Source organism: Pelodiscus sinensis, chromosome 27, assembly GCF_052426305.1.
Source record: "Pelodiscus sinensis isolate ZL-2025 chromosome 27, ASM5242630v1, whole genome shotgun sequence".
NCBI lineage: Eukaryota > Metazoa > Chordata > Testudines > Trionychidae > Pelodiscus > Pelodiscus sinensis.
Genome location: NC_143078.1, coordinates 16,762,868 through 16,784,564, shown reverse-complemented (window position 1 = coordinate 16,784,564; position 21,697 = coordinate 16,762,868). Strand labels below are relative to the sequence as shown.

General features: G+C 50.2%; 2 protein-coding genes across 4 annotated transcripts in view; one reads left to right on the top strand and one right to left on the bottom strand.

The window, feature by feature from the left end:
- Positions 1 to 6,952: 6,952 nt before the first annotated feature.
- CFAP276 (cilia and flagella associated protein 276) lies at positions 6,953 to 14,317 on the bottom strand. Of its 2 annotated transcripts, none has more exons than XM_089773724.1 (5): positions 14,181 to 14,317; positions 12,595 to 12,711; positions 11,128 to 11,243; positions 7,639 to 7,785; positions 6,953 to 7,150 (listed from the first exon to the last, which is right to left on the bottom strand). In XM_089773724.1, exons 1-5 carry the CDS (start codon positions 14,259 to 14,261, stop codon positions 7,123 to 7,125), a joined length of 489 nt encoding a protein of 162 aa, XP_089629850.1. In that variant the 5' UTR covers positions 14,262 to 14,317; the 3' UTR covers positions 6,953 to 7,122. The 2 variants fall into 2 exon arrangements, with proteins under 2 accessions (XP_089629850.1, XP_006128993.3); XM_006128931.5 differs by having other exon boundaries at positions 7,652 to 7,785.
- Positions 14,318 to 15,210: 893 nt separating this feature from the next.
- ELAPOR1 (endosome-lysosome associated apoptosis and autophagy regulator 1) overlaps positions 15,211 to 21,697 on the top strand; it is an 89,258-nt gene continuing 82,771 nt past the window's right edge. The window contains exon 1 of one of the 2 annotated variants that reach the window (XM_075910558.2): positions 15,211 to 15,462. In XM_075910558.2, coding sequence (XP_075766673.2) covers positions 15,340 to 15,462 — 123 coding nt within the window. In that variant the 5' untranslated portion in view covers positions 15,211 to 15,339. The remainder of the gene's footprint in view (positions 15,463 to 21,697) is intronic. The other variant, XM_014576451.4, reaches the window with a different exon arrangement.

Below are 21,697 nucleotides of genomic sequence, written 5' to 3'. Positions count from 1 at the left end.
GCCCGGGGCGGCTTGGCGAGGGGGTTGGGGAGACGCCTGGGCAGCTTCCCCTCCCCAGCTGTGCAAGCTGATGTGCCTACAACTCCCCCCCCCCCCATTCTCCTGCTTCCTCCCAGGCCCTACACCCCAGCCTGCTCCTGCTCCCTGCAGCCTGCTCCTAGGCAGCTCCCACACACTGAACTAGGGGTGTGACTATGTAGATGACCACACGATTAACTGATAATCCTGGTTTTATCAATCCTGTTAACTACACACATTTCAGTTCCATGCTGCTTATATCCGAGGCAGCAAGGGAGAGAGGTGGGAGCTGGTGCCCATAGGTAATCCATGGGCACTGGATCTGCCTTTCTCACTTCCCCTCCCCCCCCCCCCATGCTGCTACCTCTGATAGGCAGCAGTGCAGAGGGCGAAGGGGGCAGGCAGGATCAAATGAGCACCAAGAGCCAGCTTTCAAACTTGCTGTCTCTGTGTGCCGGTTCCATGGACTCACCTGCTCTCCCCGCCACCCTGCTTGCTGCCTCCTACAGAGGCAGGCAGGAGCCGGAGCTGTATTAAAAATTGCCTCATACTGGCTCTATGGAGCTGCCTGGCACTGCCCCTCTCCACAGAGGCAGGGAGGGAAAGTTGCCTGCAAGCAGCCTCTGTCTGCAAGGGGTCTGAGCTTCCTGTGGACAAGGCTGCTCTGGCATCCCACAGAGCAATCTCTGTTCACTGTGAGCCACGCACCCTGCCGTGGACAGAAGCTGTTGCAGCAGCAGCCTCCATCTGATGGTGGGGTCGGCGCACCCCACAGACAGGGGTTAATGCCACCCTGCATGGCTGCCTCTGTATCGGGTGAGAGGCAGTCTGCATGAGAAGGTGGTTTTTAAATCGGCTTCCTTTGCAGATTGGATCCCACCTGCCAACCCACACTGCTGCCCCTAATCAAGAGGCAACAGTCTGGAGTGGCAGGGAGCTACCTGGGAGTGGTGCCAGGAGTGCATTGGTTGCTGGCCCCACCCTGGGGACTATCGAATAGTTGTGTAACTGCTAACATTTGATGTGGTTGCATGACTATTCAATTACATTCTACCTAATATCCCTACACTGAACCTCTCATTTTTGGCCTTGGTTCCCACAAGAATTAATCTGGGTAAACCCTGAGTCTTAGTTACTCCCACACTCCCCAGGGCTGGCGCTTTAGGGGAGTGTGGTTTTTATTCTACTTCTCAACTGGGGCCCAGGCCACCGAGTTTTGTCTTTTTCTTTTTCATTTGTGTGTGGATCCCAATTGATTTTACTTGGGGTCAGTGATCCCCACGCACCGAAAAAGGTTCTGCACTTCTGGCTTATGCCATGACCCCATATCACAAAAATATAATAGGCTCCCTCAGTCTCTTCTCTTGGGACTGGCCACTGTTGCTAACTAATTAAAGTTGTTTTTGGGTGAGAGCGAGAGTGACTCTAGTTCAGGAAAAAGCCAAAGTCCAGTCCCTGTTCTCCAGTCACATTTTAGTATCCAAAACAGAGTGGCTACGTCTAGACTGCCAAGATTTAGCGCAAATACTCTAAACGTAAGAGTTTTTGTATTAGAGTATTTGAGTAAGAGTGTCTCTATACTGGCATGTGCCTTTGCGCAAAAGATTTGCTTTTGCACAAAAGCATCCGTGCCAGCGTAGACGCTCTCTTGCGCAAGAAAGCTCCGATGGCCATTTTACCCATCAGGCTTTCTTGCACAAGAAATTGATGTTACCTGTATACAATGGCCTCTTGTGTAAGAACACTTGTGCAAGAGGACTTATCCCTGAGTGGGCGCGTCAGAGTATTTGCGCAAGAAGCACTGATTTCATACAGTAGAACGTCAGTGTTCTTGTGCAAATACTCGCGGCCAGTGTAGACAGGCGGCAAGATTTTGTGCAAAAGCGTCCGCTTTTCCACTAAATCTTGCCAATGTAGACACAGCCAGTAGCTTCAGAGGTTGAAGGAGACTGCCCAGCAGAATACCAATGGTCCAGAGTTTTGGATAAGCTGCTGAGGTAGACCCCCTATTCAAACCCTCCTCTTCCCCTACCCGAGCAGGGAATTGAGTCAGGCCTGACTCCTGAAAGGGAAGTTCTGTGACAAACCTGCAAGATCTGGTCTACGTTTTGGATTGACAGTTATGGTGCTCAGGGGCATGCACAAGTGCTGTCACTGTGCTGCTCTCAGCCCCAGGACAGACAGCTTAGTGAGTGGCAGAATATGTTCATCCTAGCTTTCACTCACAGGCTGAGCTAGTCAGAACTCACCTGTGTGGGTAGCGGTAGCATTAGCATAGACGTGCCAGCTCTGATGTGCTCAGGGGCATGCGCAAGTGCTGTTGGAGGTTAACACTGCAGTGAAGTGAATGAGGGTTGATGGGCTTCACACCTTTTGCTATTGTGGTTCACATCTTTGAATCCAGCCCATTGCCCCCACCTTCCCTAGACCCTCAGGCAGGGAGCTGCCCCAGGCTGCTTAAAGCAGTTGGCTGGTCCTTGTGCCTCTGTGCACCATGAGCTGGGAAACCAGCCAATAGAAGTTGAGAGATTGTGCTGGGAGTGGTGATAGTGCACAAAGCCTCTTCCTCCTTCTTGTCAAGTGGTGCAGAGAGGCACATAGAGCAGCCAGCTGCTTTGAGTTTCCTGGAGCTACAGCAGGCAGGAAGCCTGCCTGAGGGTCCCACTGGGCTGCTGGGTGGGAGCAGCCTAGGTAAGTGCATTCTTTCCAAAGCTTGCCTCTGATACCTGATTCCGTCCCATATGCCAACTCCCTTCTCCAGGTCACCACCAAACCCCTCTGCACCTCCTCCCACCCAAGTCACAACTCCTCAGACCTTCCTCCTACACCCCACCCCCAGGCCAAATCCTCCCCCGCACCTATTAGGGATGTGAAAGGTTAACTGGTAAGCATCACCCAGGGGCTGCACTGGTATCTGAAGTTGTTCCAGCAGAGCAGCCACTGTCTGTGGAGAGCCTGGGTGCCCCCCGCATGCAGGGTCTGCTCTGATGGCTGGAGCAGCCCCTGTCTGCAGTGGGGGGAGGAGGAGGGCCACTACAGCACAGCAGATAACCAGTTAAATGGGATTTTACATCCCTAGCACCCATACTCCATTCTAGATCCTGCACCCCAATCCCTGCCCCAAGTTACAACCTCCTTCACCAAACTCCCTCTCAGTCCTTACACTCTCTCCTGTACTCCAATCCTCTATCCTGAGCTCCTTTCTGCACCCAATCTCTGTCCCAGACTAGGAATGTGAGTGAGTAGTTACCAGGTAGTGGAGCCAACTACTTGCTCCCCCCTTTTTGCTGCCTCTGTATCAGAAGCAGCAAGGTGGGAAGAGGAACTGGTGCTGGTGGGAGCCAGCTTAAAAGTCAGTTTCTCCCAGCACCGTTTTCATGGTGCCACCTGCCCCCCCTCCTTCCTGTGAGCTGGGACCTCCTGCAGACAAGGGCTGCTGTGCCCGGCATGAGCTGGGCCGGAGCAAGCCCGGCTCAGTCCTGGCTTGCATTGGTCTGGGACTGCTGTGGCTCTTAATTTTAAATGTAATAAAAGCCAGGCCGGGGGAGCCACATGGCTCTTACTACATTTGAAATGCAGAGCTGCAGGAGTCCTGGCTCAAGCCGGTCTGGGGCCTACCCCCACAGCAGCTCTGCAGTTTAAATGTAGGAGCCAGGCTGCCTGCATGCCCAGCTCCTACTATATTTAAACTGCAGAGTTGCAGTGGGGGTAGCTCCTGGACCAGTGCAAGCCGTTACAGAGCACCTCCTCTTATCAACGAATTGTGCAGTTGATACAAATTGTATTGTCTGCACGATTGGTCAGTTATCCACCTCTTAACATCCTTATCCCAGACCCTGTACTCTCTCCATAGAAAAGTGTGGCCCTTGACTACTTTCCAAAATCTTGGAGTGGCCCCTCATCAAAAATTGCCCATTCCTGGTTTCGGTGGAGCCATGCTTCTGGAAGACTGGTTAACTGTCCATCCATCCTACTGCCATCTTCTATTGCCAGGAGAGGAACTTTTCAATGGAAATGATTTTCAAAACAGCGAAGCTTACTGTAGGGAGCCTACCATTGTTCTTTCCCTGTTGAGCAGTTTAAGACAAGTCTGGCACATCAAGAATGCAGAGGAATAAATGAGTTGATCCACAGCGTGTGGGACTCTTGTTCTTGAGACATACATGAGAGATGAAGGAGGGAATTAGCAGCTGGGGGTGTGAGCTAGGTATAGTGCAAGCAGGTGCTACAGTTGCATCTTCCGTGTTGGAACGGTTGTGTGCCTGATTTCTGATATGCCTCCTCTGTCTCAATCTACATCAAAAGATGCCCATATACTACCTTGCCAGATTAGGGGTAATCTGCTTCTTCCAGAAGTATGGCTCCATCTAAACCAGGGATGGGCAATTTTTGATGAGAGGCCACTCACCGGCTGCTTGGACTCAACTATTCCCTGGTAAAGTTCAGACAATATAAAGCAGGTATAGAGTTAAGACCATCAAACTCTCTTTGCATATAGCCTGACGCGGGGGCTGAATGTGTCATATAAAACCACCTACATTAAGCATTTGCACTGATGTAACTAATTCCATTTAGTCATGCTACTGCAAGCTTTCTAATACAGACCAGCTGCAACTAAGCTTCACTGGCTCATCTTAGCTGGAAGATGGCTGCTTTAGCCCTTTCTCTCCTAACCCCCACCCTAGGAGCATAAAGTAGGTTTTCAAGCTCCAGGCTGGAGATAGCTAATGCTAGGTGGGTGTTTGCGTGGGGCCTAACTACCTTGTTGAATGCCATTTGCTCACCATGGAGAAGTATGTATAGCAGCATCCGTGCCAATCTAGACGCTCTTTTCCGCAAATGCTTTTAATGGAAAACGGAAACACATTACAAAGACAGCTTCCTCACCTTTTGATATAACCTCTAGATTAGCCATTTATTGATTTACAATAAGCTATTTCCTCCTTCCTTGTTTCTTCCTTGTCCCTCGCCTCCACCTTCTGTTCTAGTAGCTGATTTGTATTCCTTTGTTATATATGGTCATGCCAACTCACTTTCAGCATATGATCTGAAGAAGTGGGTCTGCCCCAAGAAAGCTCATCACCTAATAAACTATCTTTGTTAGTCTTTAAAGTGCTACATACTTTTTTTCCTTTTGTTTTACCAAGATCAGACTAGCACGGCTGCCTCTCTATTGCTTTTCACAATGATGTAAGACACTTGTGATAGCAGAATGGGGGTAATCTGTCCACACATTAGATCTCATCCTCATCTCTAATAAAGATGAGGTTGAACCTTACAGCAGAAAGGTTAATAACCCTGCCAGAATTAACCCTATTCCATCTTTTCTTATTTCTGTTGCCTCCCCAACATTTCCATATAAAAGTCCCAATCCTTTTTAAAATATTGCACATTCTTGGCCTCAGCAACTTTCTATAGCAGTGAATTACATAGGCTAAGTATCACTTGGAAAAATATTTCCTTGTGTTAAGGGTATGAATGTTTAACTGGTAAGCATACTCTGTGATGGGGGAGAGGGTTACTTTAGCTGGGCTGAGCCTGCTGCACCTCTGCCCATCCCCATTTAAGTGGTTAACAAGTTAAATATAATGTTTAGCCAGTTAACTGATTTTACATCCCTAGTATTAGTTTGGAATTTGCTGCCTTTTCAGTTTATTACATGAATCAACCACCATGTTCTACCTGCTCATACCCACAGACCAGCTTCTGGATAATGGCCTCTTAATTTCAGGAGCCTGATTACTGGGAGCCCAAGTAAATAAAGGGCCTGATTGGTTACACTCTGGCTATGTCTAGACTACATGTCTCTGCTGACAGAGGCATATAAAATAGGCTACCTGACACAGTCAATGAAGCGGGGATTTAAATATCCCCGGCCTCATTAAAATAAAGATGGCCACCGCGCTGCGAGTCAAGATGCAGATCAGTCGACAGGGGAAGTCTTTGTCAACCGCTCCTGTAAACCTGGTTTCACGAGGCATAAGGGAGCGGTCAACAAAGGCTTCCCCTGTCGACTGATCCGCGTCTTGACTCACGCGCTGTGCTGACGATCAACTGAGCCGGCACAGCGCGGCAGCCATTTTTATTTTAATGAAGCCAGGGATATTTAAATTCCTGCTTCATTGACTATGTCGGCAGAGGTGTGCAGTCTAGACATACCCTCTGTTCCTACAAGCATTGTTGAAGCTTGTGGGTGCTGAACACCACATTGGCCCCAAGAATTAGAAGACCAGACTGGGTGTTTGACTGAAGCCACATTGCGTTGGAGGTGGAGAAACAGTATAACATATTCTGGGTTGATGCATTAGTTCAGGGGTGGGCAAGACAGCCTATGCAGGCCAAATGCTGCCCTCCACGCTGGTTGATCCAGCCCATCGCCACCGTACCACTCCCCTGCCGTCAGGCCAATTGAGACCTGGGAATGGGGGAGTGCATGAAGTATCCTCCACCTGTCCGGGGTGTGCGGCACCAGAGAACCACCAGCTGTTTTGAATAGTTGGTGCTGTGAACTCTTTGCAAGGTGGAGGCTGGGGCAAAGATTTCATGCACTCTGCCCCCAGGCCTGGGGGCAGGGTGAGCATGTGCCTAGAGAGAACTGCCAGCTGTTCAAAACAGCTGGTGGTTCTCTCTAGGAGACGGGGGCAAAGACTTCACACACTCCCCCAGGTAAATGTGTGTCTGTGGGTGGGGGAGCATGGGAAGTCTCCTGGTGCTGCTCTTTCTGGGGCAGCTTGGGACCACCTCAGAAATTTGCAAAGTGGCCCCTCTTTCAGAAATTATTGCCCCCTCCCCCCCGCATTAGTCAGTAGTTGCTGCTGAGATCCTGTGTAGATCTGATTTTTCTGGCTCACAGGCAAGTTACCCAGCAAGAAGGATTGAGTGCAGCAAAAAGGATAGGGAACCAAGATTGAAATTAAATTAAAATCTCTCTCTGTTCATGGTTGTGTTTGTCTGGACAAGCTTTGCTGACCAGAGAGGTTTAATGCATGCAGACCAGACAGTTCACTCCAGTAGGAAGTGGGTCCAGAGTCTCAAATGCCGGGCACGAGCCAGAGAGCTTCTCACTGAGAGAAGAAACTGCCATTCTCTTTGCGGGAGTATCCGCTATTGGTGGCAGCCGTGTGGGGACACTCTAGAGAGGGAGAAAGTCGTGATTAGTGCCAAGTGCGGAAGGTGGCATCAGGCTGGAGTGAATGCAGACTGTGATTCCAGTCATTATCCTACTTCACGCTTGTCTAGGATGTGGGGGCAACATTACTCTCATGATACAGATAGAGAAGCTGAGGCAGGTATGTGCCATAATTCACTCCAGGTCCCACATCTGTGGGCCTCATTGATTGGCTCCTGCCAATAAGTGATGGCAGCTACTGATTCATGTGAAACAGTTCCTGTCAGATGGCTATGATAAGATGTGCCCAAGCATCCCCAAACTACAGCTACCTGGAGATGGGACCCCTGTATGGCCGTGATGGTAGCTGAGTGTCTTGTCTCCACAGTGCTCTGCACTAAGGGAGTACTTCTTTTCTAACTGCCTCGCCACCCTCCCCGAATATCAACATTGTAGACACATTTTGAGACCAACTGGCTGATCTCCAATAAGATGGAGGCACAGGCAGCTACCTGGTGCTCTTACCAATGGCTCCCTCGATGCTATGGATCGATTCCTTTGTGGGGCTGACCCAGCATCTCACAGACAGACCCCTGGTTTTTTGGCACTCCAGTGGGGGTGGCTTGGGTTCCTCCACAGGCTCAAGACCCTTCAGTGTTCTGGAGTAGGCAGAAGGGGAGGGAGGAGTGTTAGAATTCCCAACTCTGCACTTTCCGGGGCAGAAACCAACTGTTTCTAGGTACATGTTCATCAGCTAGCATCACGTCATCTGTATTTTGGTTGTGCCCCCTTGTTGTACTGTAATACAAAGAAACATCTGGGTGGGTTTAGTGCATGTAATTAGGAAACACGGAGTCCTTGCAGCTATCCATGCTGCTGTGTCTGATTGCAGGACTGAACTTTCAAATGAGAAATACATGATCAGATCTTTCTTTTCCCAGAGGCAACAGTAGTATAAGGGGTCTACCATCCATCAAACATTAGTCCCGCCCCTGTCACCAGAAGACTCGCCCTTTGGGGTAGTATATCCAGTGTCAAGAGGGACATGTGACCTAAAGTAAAGAGTGTCATGTGACCCCTCTCAGGCCTCGCCCTACCACCCTCTACCAATCAGGAAGGGTTTTTCCCCTTTGGGCCGCCCCCTGAACTTCTCTGACCAAACGGGGCAGTTCCGGGACCGATTGACCCACTCAGAAGTGGGTCATGTGACCCCTCTAAGATCTTCTCCTGCCAGCCTCTACCAATCAGAGCATAGCACTTCCCCAAAAGTTCTAGAACCACACAAAAGAGGCCATCTTGTTCCAAGAGCGCGAATTTCAGAAATCGTGCAAATGCTGAGCGGAAACATGGACTCCTTCACCACCCCCACCAGAAGTTTGGACTTTGCTTTGGTGCTGAGGGCCTTCCACTATGAGGAGAAAGCGCCACATCAGCAACAGTTCCGAGGACAAGGGAGAAGTGAAAAAGGGCCCTTTGCCCCCATTGCTATTGGATACACCAGAATCTGACCCCCAAACCCAACCGTTCAGGGGGCAGCCTGAAGAGCTAAACAGCCTCTCGTTATCCGTCCCTATGGAGGAAGCTGCCTGGAGAAAGAGAGAAATGGGGGATGGTGGCTTTTACATCACTTTGCCCAGCAATGCCAGCTCTGGGTTTTTTCCCCAAAACACCAGCTTGGACTTTCCAATATAGCTAATAAAGTCACCATCCTCCATTTCTCTCTTTCTCCCCTTGCAGGTGGGATTGTTTTCATTCACACTTAAATGTTACAGAGTTGAGAAGCTTCTACCCAACTGTTAAATTTGTTGGGCCACCTCAGCCATGTCATTAATAGCTGCTTTTCACTCCCTTTCCCTTTCTCTGCTAGAACGTTTTCAATCCTGTAAATCCTGTCCTGTTTGGTGCTCACTTTTTGTAATTCTTCAGGGTAAAATGACCCCGTCACTGTCTCACCCGCGTACTCTCTTAAGACTCTCTTAGACGGGTCTCTCACCCCTGGTGAAGGCTTCCTCCACTATGAACCTCTCATCGGTAAACGTTTGTTCATAACCTTTTTTAAAAGCACTTTTGGTTTTAGAGAGTCTCACGTGGTCCCCTTTTCTAAAAGGGCCTACAGGCTGTTTTAGTTTAAAATCATCTCCATAAACAATTTTCCAGACCCTCAGAGAATTTGCGGGGTTCTCATCCGCAGGTCTGGTACGTATAGTTCTGTGAAAGCTCCAGTGTAACTCTTTATAAACTCTGGCAACACATCAATGTAGCGAAAGGTATTGTGGGCTGTAAAATATCTCCACATCCTAGATTTTAAAGTTCTGTTAAATTGCTCCATAACCCCCACTTTGTTTTTCCCAACTCTAAGTAAAACAGAGGTTGGGACAGGGGAGAGTTTTACCTTAGGGAGGAGGTCTCCCAAGTGATCTCTTCCCTGGTTTTCTTGGAATTACTTGGGTGGTGGCAGCAGATTTCCCAAAATCTAGGTATTAGGATTTGGGGGGGAAGTTTTTTGTACCAGAGCCTGAGTGTAGAGGCAAGGTTTTGGAGTGCTCCTGCGGGCCCCCACTTCTGCATTCATCATACCAGAGTGGGGAACAGCCTTGACAACTCCCATGACCTTCAAATGGACAAACCTGATATGTTTACTATTTAGAGCAGTTCTTCTGTCCTGGGAGTCCTGCATTTCTGGGGTCTAGGCTGCAAACCCATCTTTATAGCACTGTTCTCATAGTAACTAGCATCAGCATATGGACTCTGAAGCCCCCTGCTGATGCATTCAGCTCTGTGAATATGGACCCTGCCTAAGGAGGTAGCAGTGTGCGGTGGGCATGTGGGAGCCAACCTACTCTTACTTGCTGAGGCAGCTGTTCCGGTGTGGTCCCACATTTTCAGGTGCCTGCTGTGTATGCCTACAGGTGGCCCTGCTGCTGAGGTAAAATCATTTCAAGAGCTGCTTCTAGGAAGGACCTTTCCTTCCTCATAATGGCCCTGCAACATCACTGAACCTATGCTTAGACCTCCTCCATGCACAAGCCAAGAGACCAGAATCTTCTGCAATATGTAGGCTGCATGCCAGCCCCACACTGGAGCTAAGCCCACCCACTGGAGGAGGCCACACACCCATGGCCCTGCTGGGAATGCTCTGACTGGAACCCAGGTATAAAAGGGAGCAACTCAGTTGATTTGGGGATGAATGCTGACACAGGAGGATGCAGGTTACTGGCTCCAGTCTAGATGCTCACAAATCTTCAGACTGCAGATGTGATGGAAGATGCCCAGTTGGAGCTGCTCATGCGGAGGAGCCTGGGGATGCCTGGATGCTCCCATAAGTAGATGCGGTCAGAAGAGGCAGGTGAGGAGTGCAGTGGGGAGTGATCTATTAGGCTAAATGCTGCCAGCATGTGGTGGGATCCCCCTGACTCAGTGGTGGAAAGTTCTGATACTGTTAAGGCCTTAGACTGGAACCTGGTGGAGTAGGGTGGGCTTGAGTTCCCCCATACTAGCTGTTGCCAGCCCCACTCTTGAGGTGGCAGCCTCCCCATCTTGGGCCAAGAGACTGGTGTTTGTCTGCCAGAGCCAGGCAATCAGACCCTAGAGCTGTGGTGTCCAACATGCTAGCCACTGGCCACATCTGGCTAGTTGGCTTGAACAATCTAGCTATTTGGCTGGTTGAGCGTAGCTACTGCTTCAGAACAGCTTGGATACCATGGCCCAAGACTGTTTGGTACTCTGCCGTAGCAGATGGCAGTCAGACTGACTTTGACCATTAGGTCACGCTTCCCTATGGCTAAGGAAGACTGAAAAGACTTGGCCTCAGGACTGCAGTATCTCTTGCCCTGCCCCCAAAAGAAATGGGCCCACCAGCTGCATGACAAAGCTAACCAGCCATTGCTACTGGTGCCCTTGCAGCTGTGGGCAGACTGGGGCACTCACTATTACCAATAAGATCCTCCAGAGGCAGCTGTGTCCTGCCTGAGATTGGGGAAAGGCCACTTGCTCCTGCTCACCCATGGTCATCAAAGAGGGTCTCCTTGTGGATGACTATTTGGTTCTTGTCTTGGAGCAGCTCCTTGTGGTGGTTGTAGAGTGAGGTGAGCTTAAAATCCAGGCTGTCTCTGGGAACCTGCAGAAGGATTTAATGAGAGTCACTAGCCAGTGCCTCTTACAACCCTGGCAAAGGGACCCTCTGTGCTGTATTGGCTTCCTGAGGCAGGGGACAAACTAATCTCTGCTGTGGCCCCACTGTGGGGCTTTACACACGACTCTGTCTCAGTTGCTCTACTAGTTAGAGCAGGGGTCCGGGAGTCAGGACTCTCAGCTGGGCTCCAGATATGGGGAGGGAACAGACTTAGACATGGCAGTGAGCTCTGGAAATGCTTACGTCCTAATGTGACCCTAAGCAAGTAGTTTTGCTTTTCTGTGTCTTGTCCCTGTCTGTAGTACAGATATAACATAAGCAAGGAGATCAGTGTATGGGCTCACTAGCTCTAGCCAATCTGGGGACCCTCGGTAAGAGTGCCACAATGTTGGTGGAAGTATGTATGGGGAAGAACATGAGCCCATATGCTTCTCTCCTCCTTCCTTGCACCACAGCCCTGCCCCCTGCTCAGGCTGGAAGCTGGAACTAGACTGGTAAGAGCCAACCATAAAGTTCAGGCTGCTATTGGGAGCCTCAGATCCCGGGGCAGAAGGCCAGGTTACCAGCCAGCAGAACCCTGGCCCATATCCCTGCCTCCTCAGCCAGGGTTGGGGCCATAGAAAGAGGCTGGGCCTTCTGTTGGCAGAGGGACTAAGACTCCTCTCAGAGCACCCCCCCTGCACTGAAAAGAGGCTGGTGCTGCCAGCAGACATTTTGCAAGGGGGATCTGATCCACTTATTGGCTCCCACACCGTGAAGCACTGCCCCTGCTGGCAGGTACCACTTTTGGCCTGCCTGAGGATTGCACTCTGGGGGGCAATGTGGTCCTCAAACAACACCATGTTAAAAAGTGAGCAGCCATGGGTTTTTAATGGAGTGCTCTTTGTGCTCAAGGTCCCAGTAAATCTTAATGCACCTCTGCACAAGGGCTGGAGGATTGTGAGGTGACATTCATGTTTGTAAAGTGCTTGGTAGGCCTGTGACCTAAAACTCTAGAGAGCTGCAAAGTGTTCTTGTTCAGAGGTGTCCAGGCTGCTGCACTGCGGGGGTGTTATGCACTTCTTCCCTGCTGCTTGGGGTGAGGATGGCACACTTTCATGGCTTGGGATGCTCCCAGACAGAAATCAGTCCAGTGGAGCACAGACAAGAATCCAATATGGTTGCTGGTGAAAGGCCTTACTATACCCTTGGTGCAGTCATTGCGGCTGCCCAGCTGAGGCAAGCAGATGCTGCTGCACTGGGGGAACTTTTATCTACTAATCCTGTGACCATTTCAGGCTGTGCCCTTCCACTGAGGGAGCAGCAAGAGGGAGGGTGGGAACCTGGGAATCTGTACCTCAGGTTCCATATACCAGACTTCCTTCCTGGTGCTGGACAGGGTAGGTGTTCTGTGCAGGCGATTCCAAGGGTCCCGTTGCTGGACTAGATGGATGGGCTCAGCATAAGGGCTTACCTGGAACAAAGAACAGACAGCCACTCATGCCCGGATAAGAGACAGCCTGAAGGTAGGGAGGGTGCTTGAGTGGCCGAGGGGTTATGGTATTGGCCTTGGGACCCCAGGGTTGTTCATTTGAGCCTTACCCACCCAGGGAGTGGCTGCCCCATTAGGAAGGCTGGATAATGGGCACCCTGAGTGTAGGAAGGTGCAGGGTGGGTTCTGGAGTGGCTTAGGGCATTGTCTTGGGGACCCCAGGGTTATATGATTGAGCCCCACCCACCTGGGAACATCATGAGGGTCTCTATTGGATGCCTTGTTGTCTATAGCAAAGGATCATCCTTTGGACATATGCACTTCTCCCTAGTCCAATGTGCATGTACATGATTCTGTATGTAGGGCCAAATTAGCCTTCTGTCCCCAGACCAATACAAGAGGGCATAATTATCAGCAGGCACTTGGGACACCAAGGGGTCCCCTATCTCCCCTCACATGCCTGCAGGATTTTTCAGAAAGTCATTTTCTAGACCAGTCATCCTAGTACAGTAATGGTGGATTATGTCTCTGGCATCTCTGCTCTCCCCAGGAGTGCTTGGGCTGTTAGGATCCATAACTTCCTGGGGACAGCAACAAACTTGTGTTTGTGCAGCCCCTGAAGCTATAGGGTCCATCTTGCTCTGTGACGGGAGGCTATGAACAATTGACAGGAGAAGCCACTGCCCAGCAGAGCCAACAGGTAACTCCTGGCTTTTTCCCAGAGCCCTTTCCCCAGTGACTACTTGAAGCAAAACTCTGATAGTTAAATCCCACAATAAACTCCCTGCTGCTTTCTGCCTACTCAGGTTCCTTGCTTCTCTGCTAGTGAAGATCTGACCTCACTCCATTTGTTTACAGAGATGTGGGACTCAAGTGTTTGCTCATTTTTAGCACAGGGTCTATGGAAGCCAGGCCTAGACTAGCAAACTGCTTGGAAACTCAGCTCCGAGCCCGCCTTGAACTCTGTGCACTTGGACTGCAGCTGAACTTAGCCCTCCCCCCCCCCCCCGCCCATTTCTACCAGTTAAGAGCATGGCTGAGCTGGATTGAAACGTTGAACAGTTGATTCAAAGGGACCCTGCTGTCTTGCAAGCCGCGCGTTTCTAGCTGAAGGTAGGGCGGGTGCTTGAGTGGCCCAGGGGTTATGGCATTGGCCTCGGGACCCCAGGGTGGCCCCCCACCGGACTGCTTTTGCAGGGAGGTGGGCAAGCCTCGAGTCAAAAGCTGCTCCAGGCGCCGCCTCTCCCTCGCCCCGGCCGGTTTGTTGCTTTGTGAAAAATTCAGGCAAGCGGGGGAAACTGAGGCCAGAACTTTCACAAAGTGACACTGACGTCTGGCTCTGCTCTGCCCTCCCCCCCGCGCGGCGGCGGCTGCCGCGTTTCCCGCCCCGAGGTGACTCTGCCAGGAGCGGAGCTGGGCGGGGACGGTGGAGCGGCCGGCGCTGCCCGCACCTGGCTCCGCCTGGCTCGGCCGGTGAAGGTGTCCTCGTTCTCACAGCGGGGGGAAGGGAAGGGGTCCCGGGTAGGCGGCATCCTGCGGCCGGGCGGCAGCACCTGCACAGCAGAGCCAGCAGCGCGCGCCGCCGCCTGTTTGCAGACCCAGCCGCGGTTGCCAGGCAACGGTCGCGGGGATTCCAAGGCTGACGCTCTGGAGCTGGGGCTCCCTCTAGTGGCTAGAAGGAGCAGTGCAGCGGGGCAGCCTCCAGGGAAGGGGATGCGGCAGCCGCAGGAGCAAACAGGGGGCCACGCTGTGGCGGTAGGGACTGGGGAAAATGCATGGAAACGGCACTTGGCAAAGCCAAACACCAACATGCACAGGTGTGTAAAGAACTCCCGCCCCCAGCTTGCTGTATTGCTGAGATTTTGTCATGGGCAGCTGGAAGCTTGGGGGCTCCCAGGTGGCAGGGGTGCCTCATACAGCTCCCTGCCAAAGGTGATAGTGGGGAGGCCCTGCAGTTCTCACGGTGGTAGTCAGAGATCTCAGGGATTTCCTTCTTCAGCATAGCTGTCAAACTCCTAGCCTTAACCACACGCACTTAGGGTCCTAGTTCCCCTAGTTGTAAAGATGCTAGGGGCTACCCCCAAGTCCGCGGACTCAGTAAAGCGCTGTTGCAAAGAGGCGGGGGCGGGTTCTAATTGCAGAAAAGGTACTCCCGTGCTGTAACTGGCCCCCGGGAGTCGAGGGGTCAGATTTGCTGGCCACTGTGCTGCAGCCGAGGCAGAACAAAGGCTTTGGTACAGCACAAGGAGGGAGGTGAGCACGTGCAAAAAAAATGAATGCCGGCCTAAGCAGGAAGGTGCGTGAGCTACACGGCTAAGTTGCACGAAGACAAACAGGGCTGGGCAGGGGCCTCGCGCGCAGGAAAGCGCAGATTTGGTCCTGCGTCTTGCACCCCAGCGCGGTGCGCACGAGCCTCCCTGCCTTTGTGCGAGGGGCTGGCGCGCGGAGCTGCCGTGGCACGCGCAGCGTAGGCGCTGCTTTCGAGCCGCAGGTGCGTGGCCCAGGTGCGCGCGGCGGCGGCGGTTGCTGGGGCCGAGGAGCTGGGCGGGGCTCCGGCGTCCCCTTTCCTCTCGCATCTCCGCGGCGGCTGCACCTGAGCCCTGCTGCACCATGGCTGGGGCTGGCAGCGGGAGCCGCTTCCGCGCCGGGCTCTGGCTGTTCCTGCTGTTCTGGGTGGGGGCCGCCAGCCAGGGGAGCCGGGGCGAGGAGCCGGAGCTGCACGCCTGCAAGGAGGTACGGGGAGCCCGGCTCTTCTCTGGGGGCGCTGGGACCAGGGGCTGCATGCCTTGTAAGAGGGGGCGAGGGGGGGACTTGATCTAGGGGCTGGGGAGAGGGGTATGAGCAGAGCTACAGGCCCTGTGTATGCCCTAAGGGGCTGTATGGAACAGTGGGAGGGGCTGCAGAGATGGAGCCTTGTGAGGGGTATGTAGGTTTGGGGTAGGGGAGCCAGAGAGAGAGGTGCAGTCTAGGCAGTACAGGGTAGCCAGGCAGCAGTGAGGCTGTGCTGGGTCTGATTGCCAGATTTATTTATAAAACATGGCAAAGTGCCATGTCTGATGTGGGGTAAGGTGCTATGTAGATGCATTGGAGGGCTGGGGGAAGGACAAACAAGGCTGCCCTGCCTCGCTAGAGTTATCATTGCCTTACAAAAGCACTAGGGAGAGCTACAGGTTTGGGCTCTCTGGCACCCTTGGTGCTGCTGCTGGAATTGGCCCACTACACATGTTAGTAGCAGAAGCAAAACACTCCATTTACTCCTGTCCCTAAAAGCATGTGCTAGGGGAGTCCCACTCAGTGGAGCCATCTTCCTACAGACAAGCACCAAACCAAAACCCTGAGCAGGAGTTTCCCAAGGAGGGCAGCTCCTGGCAAAGTAAGGCCATCCTACAGGATCAGCTTGGTCCTTTGTGAAATCTGGTGTACATAGCACTGTGCTCCCACTGTGCTGAGCCCTTGGCATTCTGGTTCCATAGCTCCCCTTGCTGGTTCTAGGAAAGTGTAGTGCATTGCTACATCCCTGTTAAAAGCAGAGGGGCACTGCCCCATGTCCTGCCTGCCACTCATGCTCACCCTTCTCACTGACTATTGGCACTAATCCCACCGGACAAATGGTCTCTTCTCTTGGGCAAGGCTGCCTGTAAATTGAGCCATGGCTTTCTGCTAGGTGACTGGAAGGAATTTCTGTTTGTGTGTATTGGTTCGTCGTCTTTCAGAAAAGGTTGGGTGGTGAAAGTGAACAGTGATGAAGGAAGGAAAAAGGAGGGGAAGGGGCTGGAGACAGTCAAAGCTCCACTAGGAAGAGCAGCTTCCGCCAGCTTCTATTCTCCTTGTCAGGAATGGCTTGAGTTTGCTACACTCTGGCCAATGGAGCAGTTTTCCACTGATGTGAGTGGGAGCAGAACCAAGCCTCTTCACTGGGAAATACTCCTCTTCTAATGCTTTTGCTCTCCCCCTCCATGTGGTTCTTGATGGCACTGGACTGGGCCCTTTATAAGCCCACCAAAAGCACCCCCTGGACTTGAGTGGGGCTTGGATTAGGCTCTCACTCCTCCACTCTAGAGCAGTGGTCTCAACCTTTTTAACCACAAGATCACTCTTTCAGTTTAAGTGCAATGTAAGATCCACCTCAAACAGAAATCCCCTTGCCTGGCTTCCTTCCCGTCCCTTCTTTGAGGCCCTGCCCCTACTCCACCCCTTCTCCAAGGCCTCACCCTGCTCACTCCATTTCCCTTCCTCCCCAAATCTCACTCACTTTCACCAGGCTGGGGTAGGGAGTTGGGGTGCAGGCTCCGGTCTTGGGTCAAGGGGTTTGGAGTGTGGGAGGGGACTTCCTGAAGGAAGGGATGGAAGGAAGCATTTCTCAGCTTCCATGTCAGTGAGATCAGGGTCTCTGTGTTTGTTTTAGCCAGAGGAGAGGGATGCTCTTTGATACAGTTCAGCCATATACTGTAATTCTAAGTCATCTGTTTGTAGTAGATTTTTCCATCCTGGTAACTTAGAACATAAGAATGGGTCAGACCAAAGGTCCATCTAGCCCAGTAGCCTGTCTGCCCTGGAGGGGGTGAACCGAAGACAATGATCAAGCGATTTGTCTCATGCCTCTGACAAACAGAGGCCAGGGACACCATTCCTACCCTCTGGCTAACTTCGATTTTGCTGTTTGACTTCCCAGTCCTAATCATGTGATGAGGTTGGGGGCCCATTCTTAATGGGATTTCCAGGTCTAGTGTTAGGGTGCTGGGGTGCACCTAAGCCACACTGTAGGGCAGCGGTGGATTAGGGCAGGGCGAGCGGGGTGGCTGCCCCGGGCCCCACGCTTCCCGAGGCCCCGCGCATGCACCTTGGCACCACGGCGCATGCACTGTGTCAAGGGGGGCCCTGCGAAATTTTGCTGCCCGGGGCCCTGCAGCGCTGCCCTGGGCCCTGCCGCACACTCTTCCACCCCTGCTGTAGGGGGCCAAAATGTTGAGAGCTGCAGCCCTGGGAAGTGGGACTCAGCTCACAGGTCCCTTGAAGCTCTTGGTGTGGGGGGTTATCCCCTCATCCAGCAGAATGGGGTTCGATCTTTGCCTTTTGACTCTTGCCTTACACAGGATCTCAGGCTTTCGTCCTCCTGGAGTTGTGTAGTGATTTTTGTTGTCAGAAGGGGTTTGTGATGGAATGGAGTTTGGCAAGGGCAGGATTTGGTGACGCGGGTGACTGTTGCAATATTTCTTCTTGTATTTGTGTGTTATTTGCCCAAACCCCCCAAACATGGGAGGAGGGCAGCTCAGTGGTTTGGGCATTGGTCTGCCAAACCCAGGGTCGTGAGTTCAGTCCTTGAGGGGGCTATTTAGGGATCTGGGGCACATCTGTGAGGGATGGTACTGGGTCCTGCCATGTGGGCAGGGGACTGGACTCCACTCAATGACCTCTCAAGGTCCCTTCCAGTTCTATGAGATAGATATATCTCCATGTATTATATATTAACTTAGCAGCTATAGATGAATGTAGCTGTTTAATAATCCATCTGTGGAGACCTCAAGGTGAGGAGAGATCACTTGATGTGTGTCTGGCAATTGCTGGACATGTGTCCAAAGCAGCAGTCTGGTTGGCAGGCCGAACCCACAACCAACTCATCTGATGCAGTGGGCTTCACGCTTGAAAGCTCATGATCCTTTACATTTGTTAGTCTTTAAGGTGCTAGGGTTGCCAGATGGCAGGGCTAGGGTTGCCAGATGGCAGCAACAAAAATACCAGACACACTTGACATTGTATCACAATCTACATTACATCTTACTTAGAAAATACTGAACACTTGTATTTTCTCAATTTGTTTCCCAAACAGAGAGCTCAAATACTGGACTGTCCGGTTCAAAACTGGACACCTGGCAATCCTACATAGGACTACTTGTTTGTCTGTAACTTTAAAAAACATGGCTACCCCTCTGAGACCACAACCATTTATTCTTGGAGTAGTTCCTTCTTAAAGGACATGTTTAACTATTGAGATGGATCTGTCTTCTGATGCCTCTGTTGCTTCTGCTGATGGGCCAGATCATCTGCTGTTGTCAGAAGAGTTGTGCCAATTTACACCAGTTTGTCCCACTTGTGGGTCTGTCTGGTGACCATGTGTACGACTATCAGCAGCATCCGGAGTGTCCTTTGATAAGGTCCCTCACCAAAGTTGCTTAAGTAAAGTAAGTTTTCATGGGATAAGAGGGAAGGTCCTCTTGTGGATTGGTAACTGATTAAAAGATCAGAAGTAAAGGGTAGGCATAAATGGTCAGTTTTCAAAATGGAGAGAGAACTAGTGGTGTTCTGCAGGGGTCCGTTCTGGAACCAGGTCTATTCCAGATAATTTATAAATATGTTGAACCAGGGATAAACAGTGTGGTGGCAAAATTTGGAGATGATACTAAATTGTTCAAGTTAGTAAAGTCCAAAGTAGATTGAAGAGCTTCAAAAGGAACTGTACAACTAATCTGAAATGAATGTTTCTTTCATTTACCAAAGGTAACTGATGCAGATATTTATGAAGTCATTGGGAGGTGAGCTATCTCCAAGTCAACAGGTTAATCATTAATATTTGAAGGATTTTCTTGCCATGCTGTATTAGGGGAGAACATCACCAGATAGACACTAACATTGTTTTATTTAACTAAAACAACGTTCTGTATTCTGGATATGTTTCTTCAACTGCAAACATATAATCTAACAAAACAAGCATATTAGTTTTTTAATTTCAACACTCAAGTTGTTGAAAATCAGGTTTGTTTTTGTTAACTAAAATAGTTAAATGAAATATAAAAACAAATTAAATCCACTGTCAGCCACATCAACATAAAATTAAAATAGTAGCTTCTGCAGTTAACATAGTCATCTTCACCTTCATTTCCTGTTTGTTCATAATCTGGAAAAGAAAAACAAGCTTTCCTGCTTTTTCAGGTCCCAAACAATTTCTCTTAGCTCTGAAGTTTATTGTATTTGGCATTATGGAGGGATGGTTGCTGGATGCTCATGTTATAGCCAATTCCTCCTCTTCAGCAGTTAAGGTTTGATTCTGGCACTGAGTATTGAGAATATATGCAAGAAAATGAACTGAAGATAAGATAGTGCTTGTCCCATTTCTTTTTTGAATGCTTGTAATTTAACTCTGTAATTGCATGTTTCTCTTTTTAAGAACTCATAGACTTTAAGGTCAGAAGGGACCATTATGATCATCTAGTCTGACCCCCTGCACAGTGCAGGCCACAGAATCTCACCCACCCACTGCTAGAATAATCCTCTCACCTATATCTCAGATATTGAAGCCTTCAAATACTTTGAAGACCCCAAGATGCAGAGAATCCTCCAGCTGTGATCTGTACCCCATGCTACAGAGGAAGGCGAAAAACCTCCAGGGCCTCTGCCAATCTATCTTGGAGGAAAATTCCTTCCCGACCCCAAATATGGTGATGAGCTAAACCCTGAGCATGTGGGCAAGACTCACCAGCCAGACACCCAGAAAGTTCTCTATAGTAACTCCTATCATCCCTCCATTGACCTATTTCCCCCTGATAATGAATGGTCAATTAGTTACCAAGATCATGTTATCTCATCAAACCATCCCCTTCATAAACCCATCTAGTTTAATCTTGAAACCAGATAGATCTTTTGCCCCCACTACTTCCCTTGGAAGGCCGTTCCAGAACTTTACTCCTCCAATGGTTAGAAACCTTCGTCTAATCTCAAGTCTAAACTTCCTACTAGCCAGCTTATATCCATTTGTTCTTGTGTCCACATTGGTATTAAGCTTAAATAATTCCTCTCCCTCCCTGGTATTTATCCCTCTAATATATTTAAAGAGTGCAATCATGTCCCCCCTCAGCCTTCTTTTGATTAAGGTAAACAAGCCAAGCTCCTTGAGTCTCCTTTCATAAGACAGGTTTTCCATTCCTCGGATCATCCTAGTGGCCCTTCTTTGTACCTGTTCCAGTTTGAATTCATCCTTCTTAAACATGGGAGACCAGAACTGCACACAGTATTCCAAATGGGGTCTCACCAATGCCTTATATAATGGCACTAACACCTCCTTATCCCTACTGGAAATACCTCGCCTAATACATCCCAGGACCATATTAGCCTTTTTCACGGCCATGTCACAATGCCGGCTCATAGTCATCCTACAATCAACCAGGAATCCGAGGTCCTTCTCCTCCTCCATTGCTTCCAACTGATGTGTCCCCAGCTTATAACTAAAATTCTTGTTGTTAATCCCTAAAGGCATAACCTTACACTTCTCACTATTAAATTTCATCCTATTGCTATCACTCCAATTTACAAGGTCATCCAGATCTTTCTGTATGATATCCCGATCCTTTTCTGAATTGGCAATAGCTCCCAACTTTGTGTCATCCGCAAATTTTATCAGGACACTTCCACTTTTGGTGCCAAGGTCAGCGATAAAAAGATTAAATAAAATTGGCCCCAAAACTGATCCCTGAGGAACTCTGCTATTAACCTTCCTCCAACCTGACAGTTCACCTTTCAGTATGACCCACTGTAGTCTCCCCTTTAACCAGTTGCTTATCCACCTCTCAACTTTCATATTAATCCCTATCTTTTCCAATTTAACCAATAATTCCCCATGTGGTACTGTATCAAATGCCTTACTAAAGTCGAGGTAGATTAGATCCACTGCATTTCCTTTATCTAAAAAATCTGTTACTTTCTCAAAAAAGGAGATCAGGTTGGTTTGGCACGATCTACCTTTTGTAAAACCATGTTGTAATTTGTCCCAACTCACTCAGTTCCTTCCAGATTTCAACAGCATCATCAATAAAACAACTATTTCCATGCACTTTGTTCACAGCTACTGGAATGCTAAGTACTGTGAGCTTATGTGCTCAACATTTGTTTGCAGCCCAGTGTTGAGAACTTTGGCTGTGGCCATACCATCTGTGTTTTCATGTTTTTGTTCACAAGATGTCATCTGATTAGGCCAGTT

Coding starts and splice junctions, on each gene's coding strand:
- CFAP276 (XM_006128931.5), bottom strand. CDS start 14,261: ATGCCGCCTACCCGGGACCCCTTCCCTTCCCCCCGCTGTGAGAACGAG. Junction 12,712..14,180: donor GCCGAGCCAGGCGGAGCCAG/GTGCGGGCAGCG, acceptor TCTTTGTTCCAG/GTAAGCCCTTATGCTGAGCC. Junction 7,151..7,651: donor TAGCATCGAGGGAGCCATTG/GTAAGAGCACCA, acceptor CTCCCTCTCTAG/AGTGTCCCCACACGGCTGCC.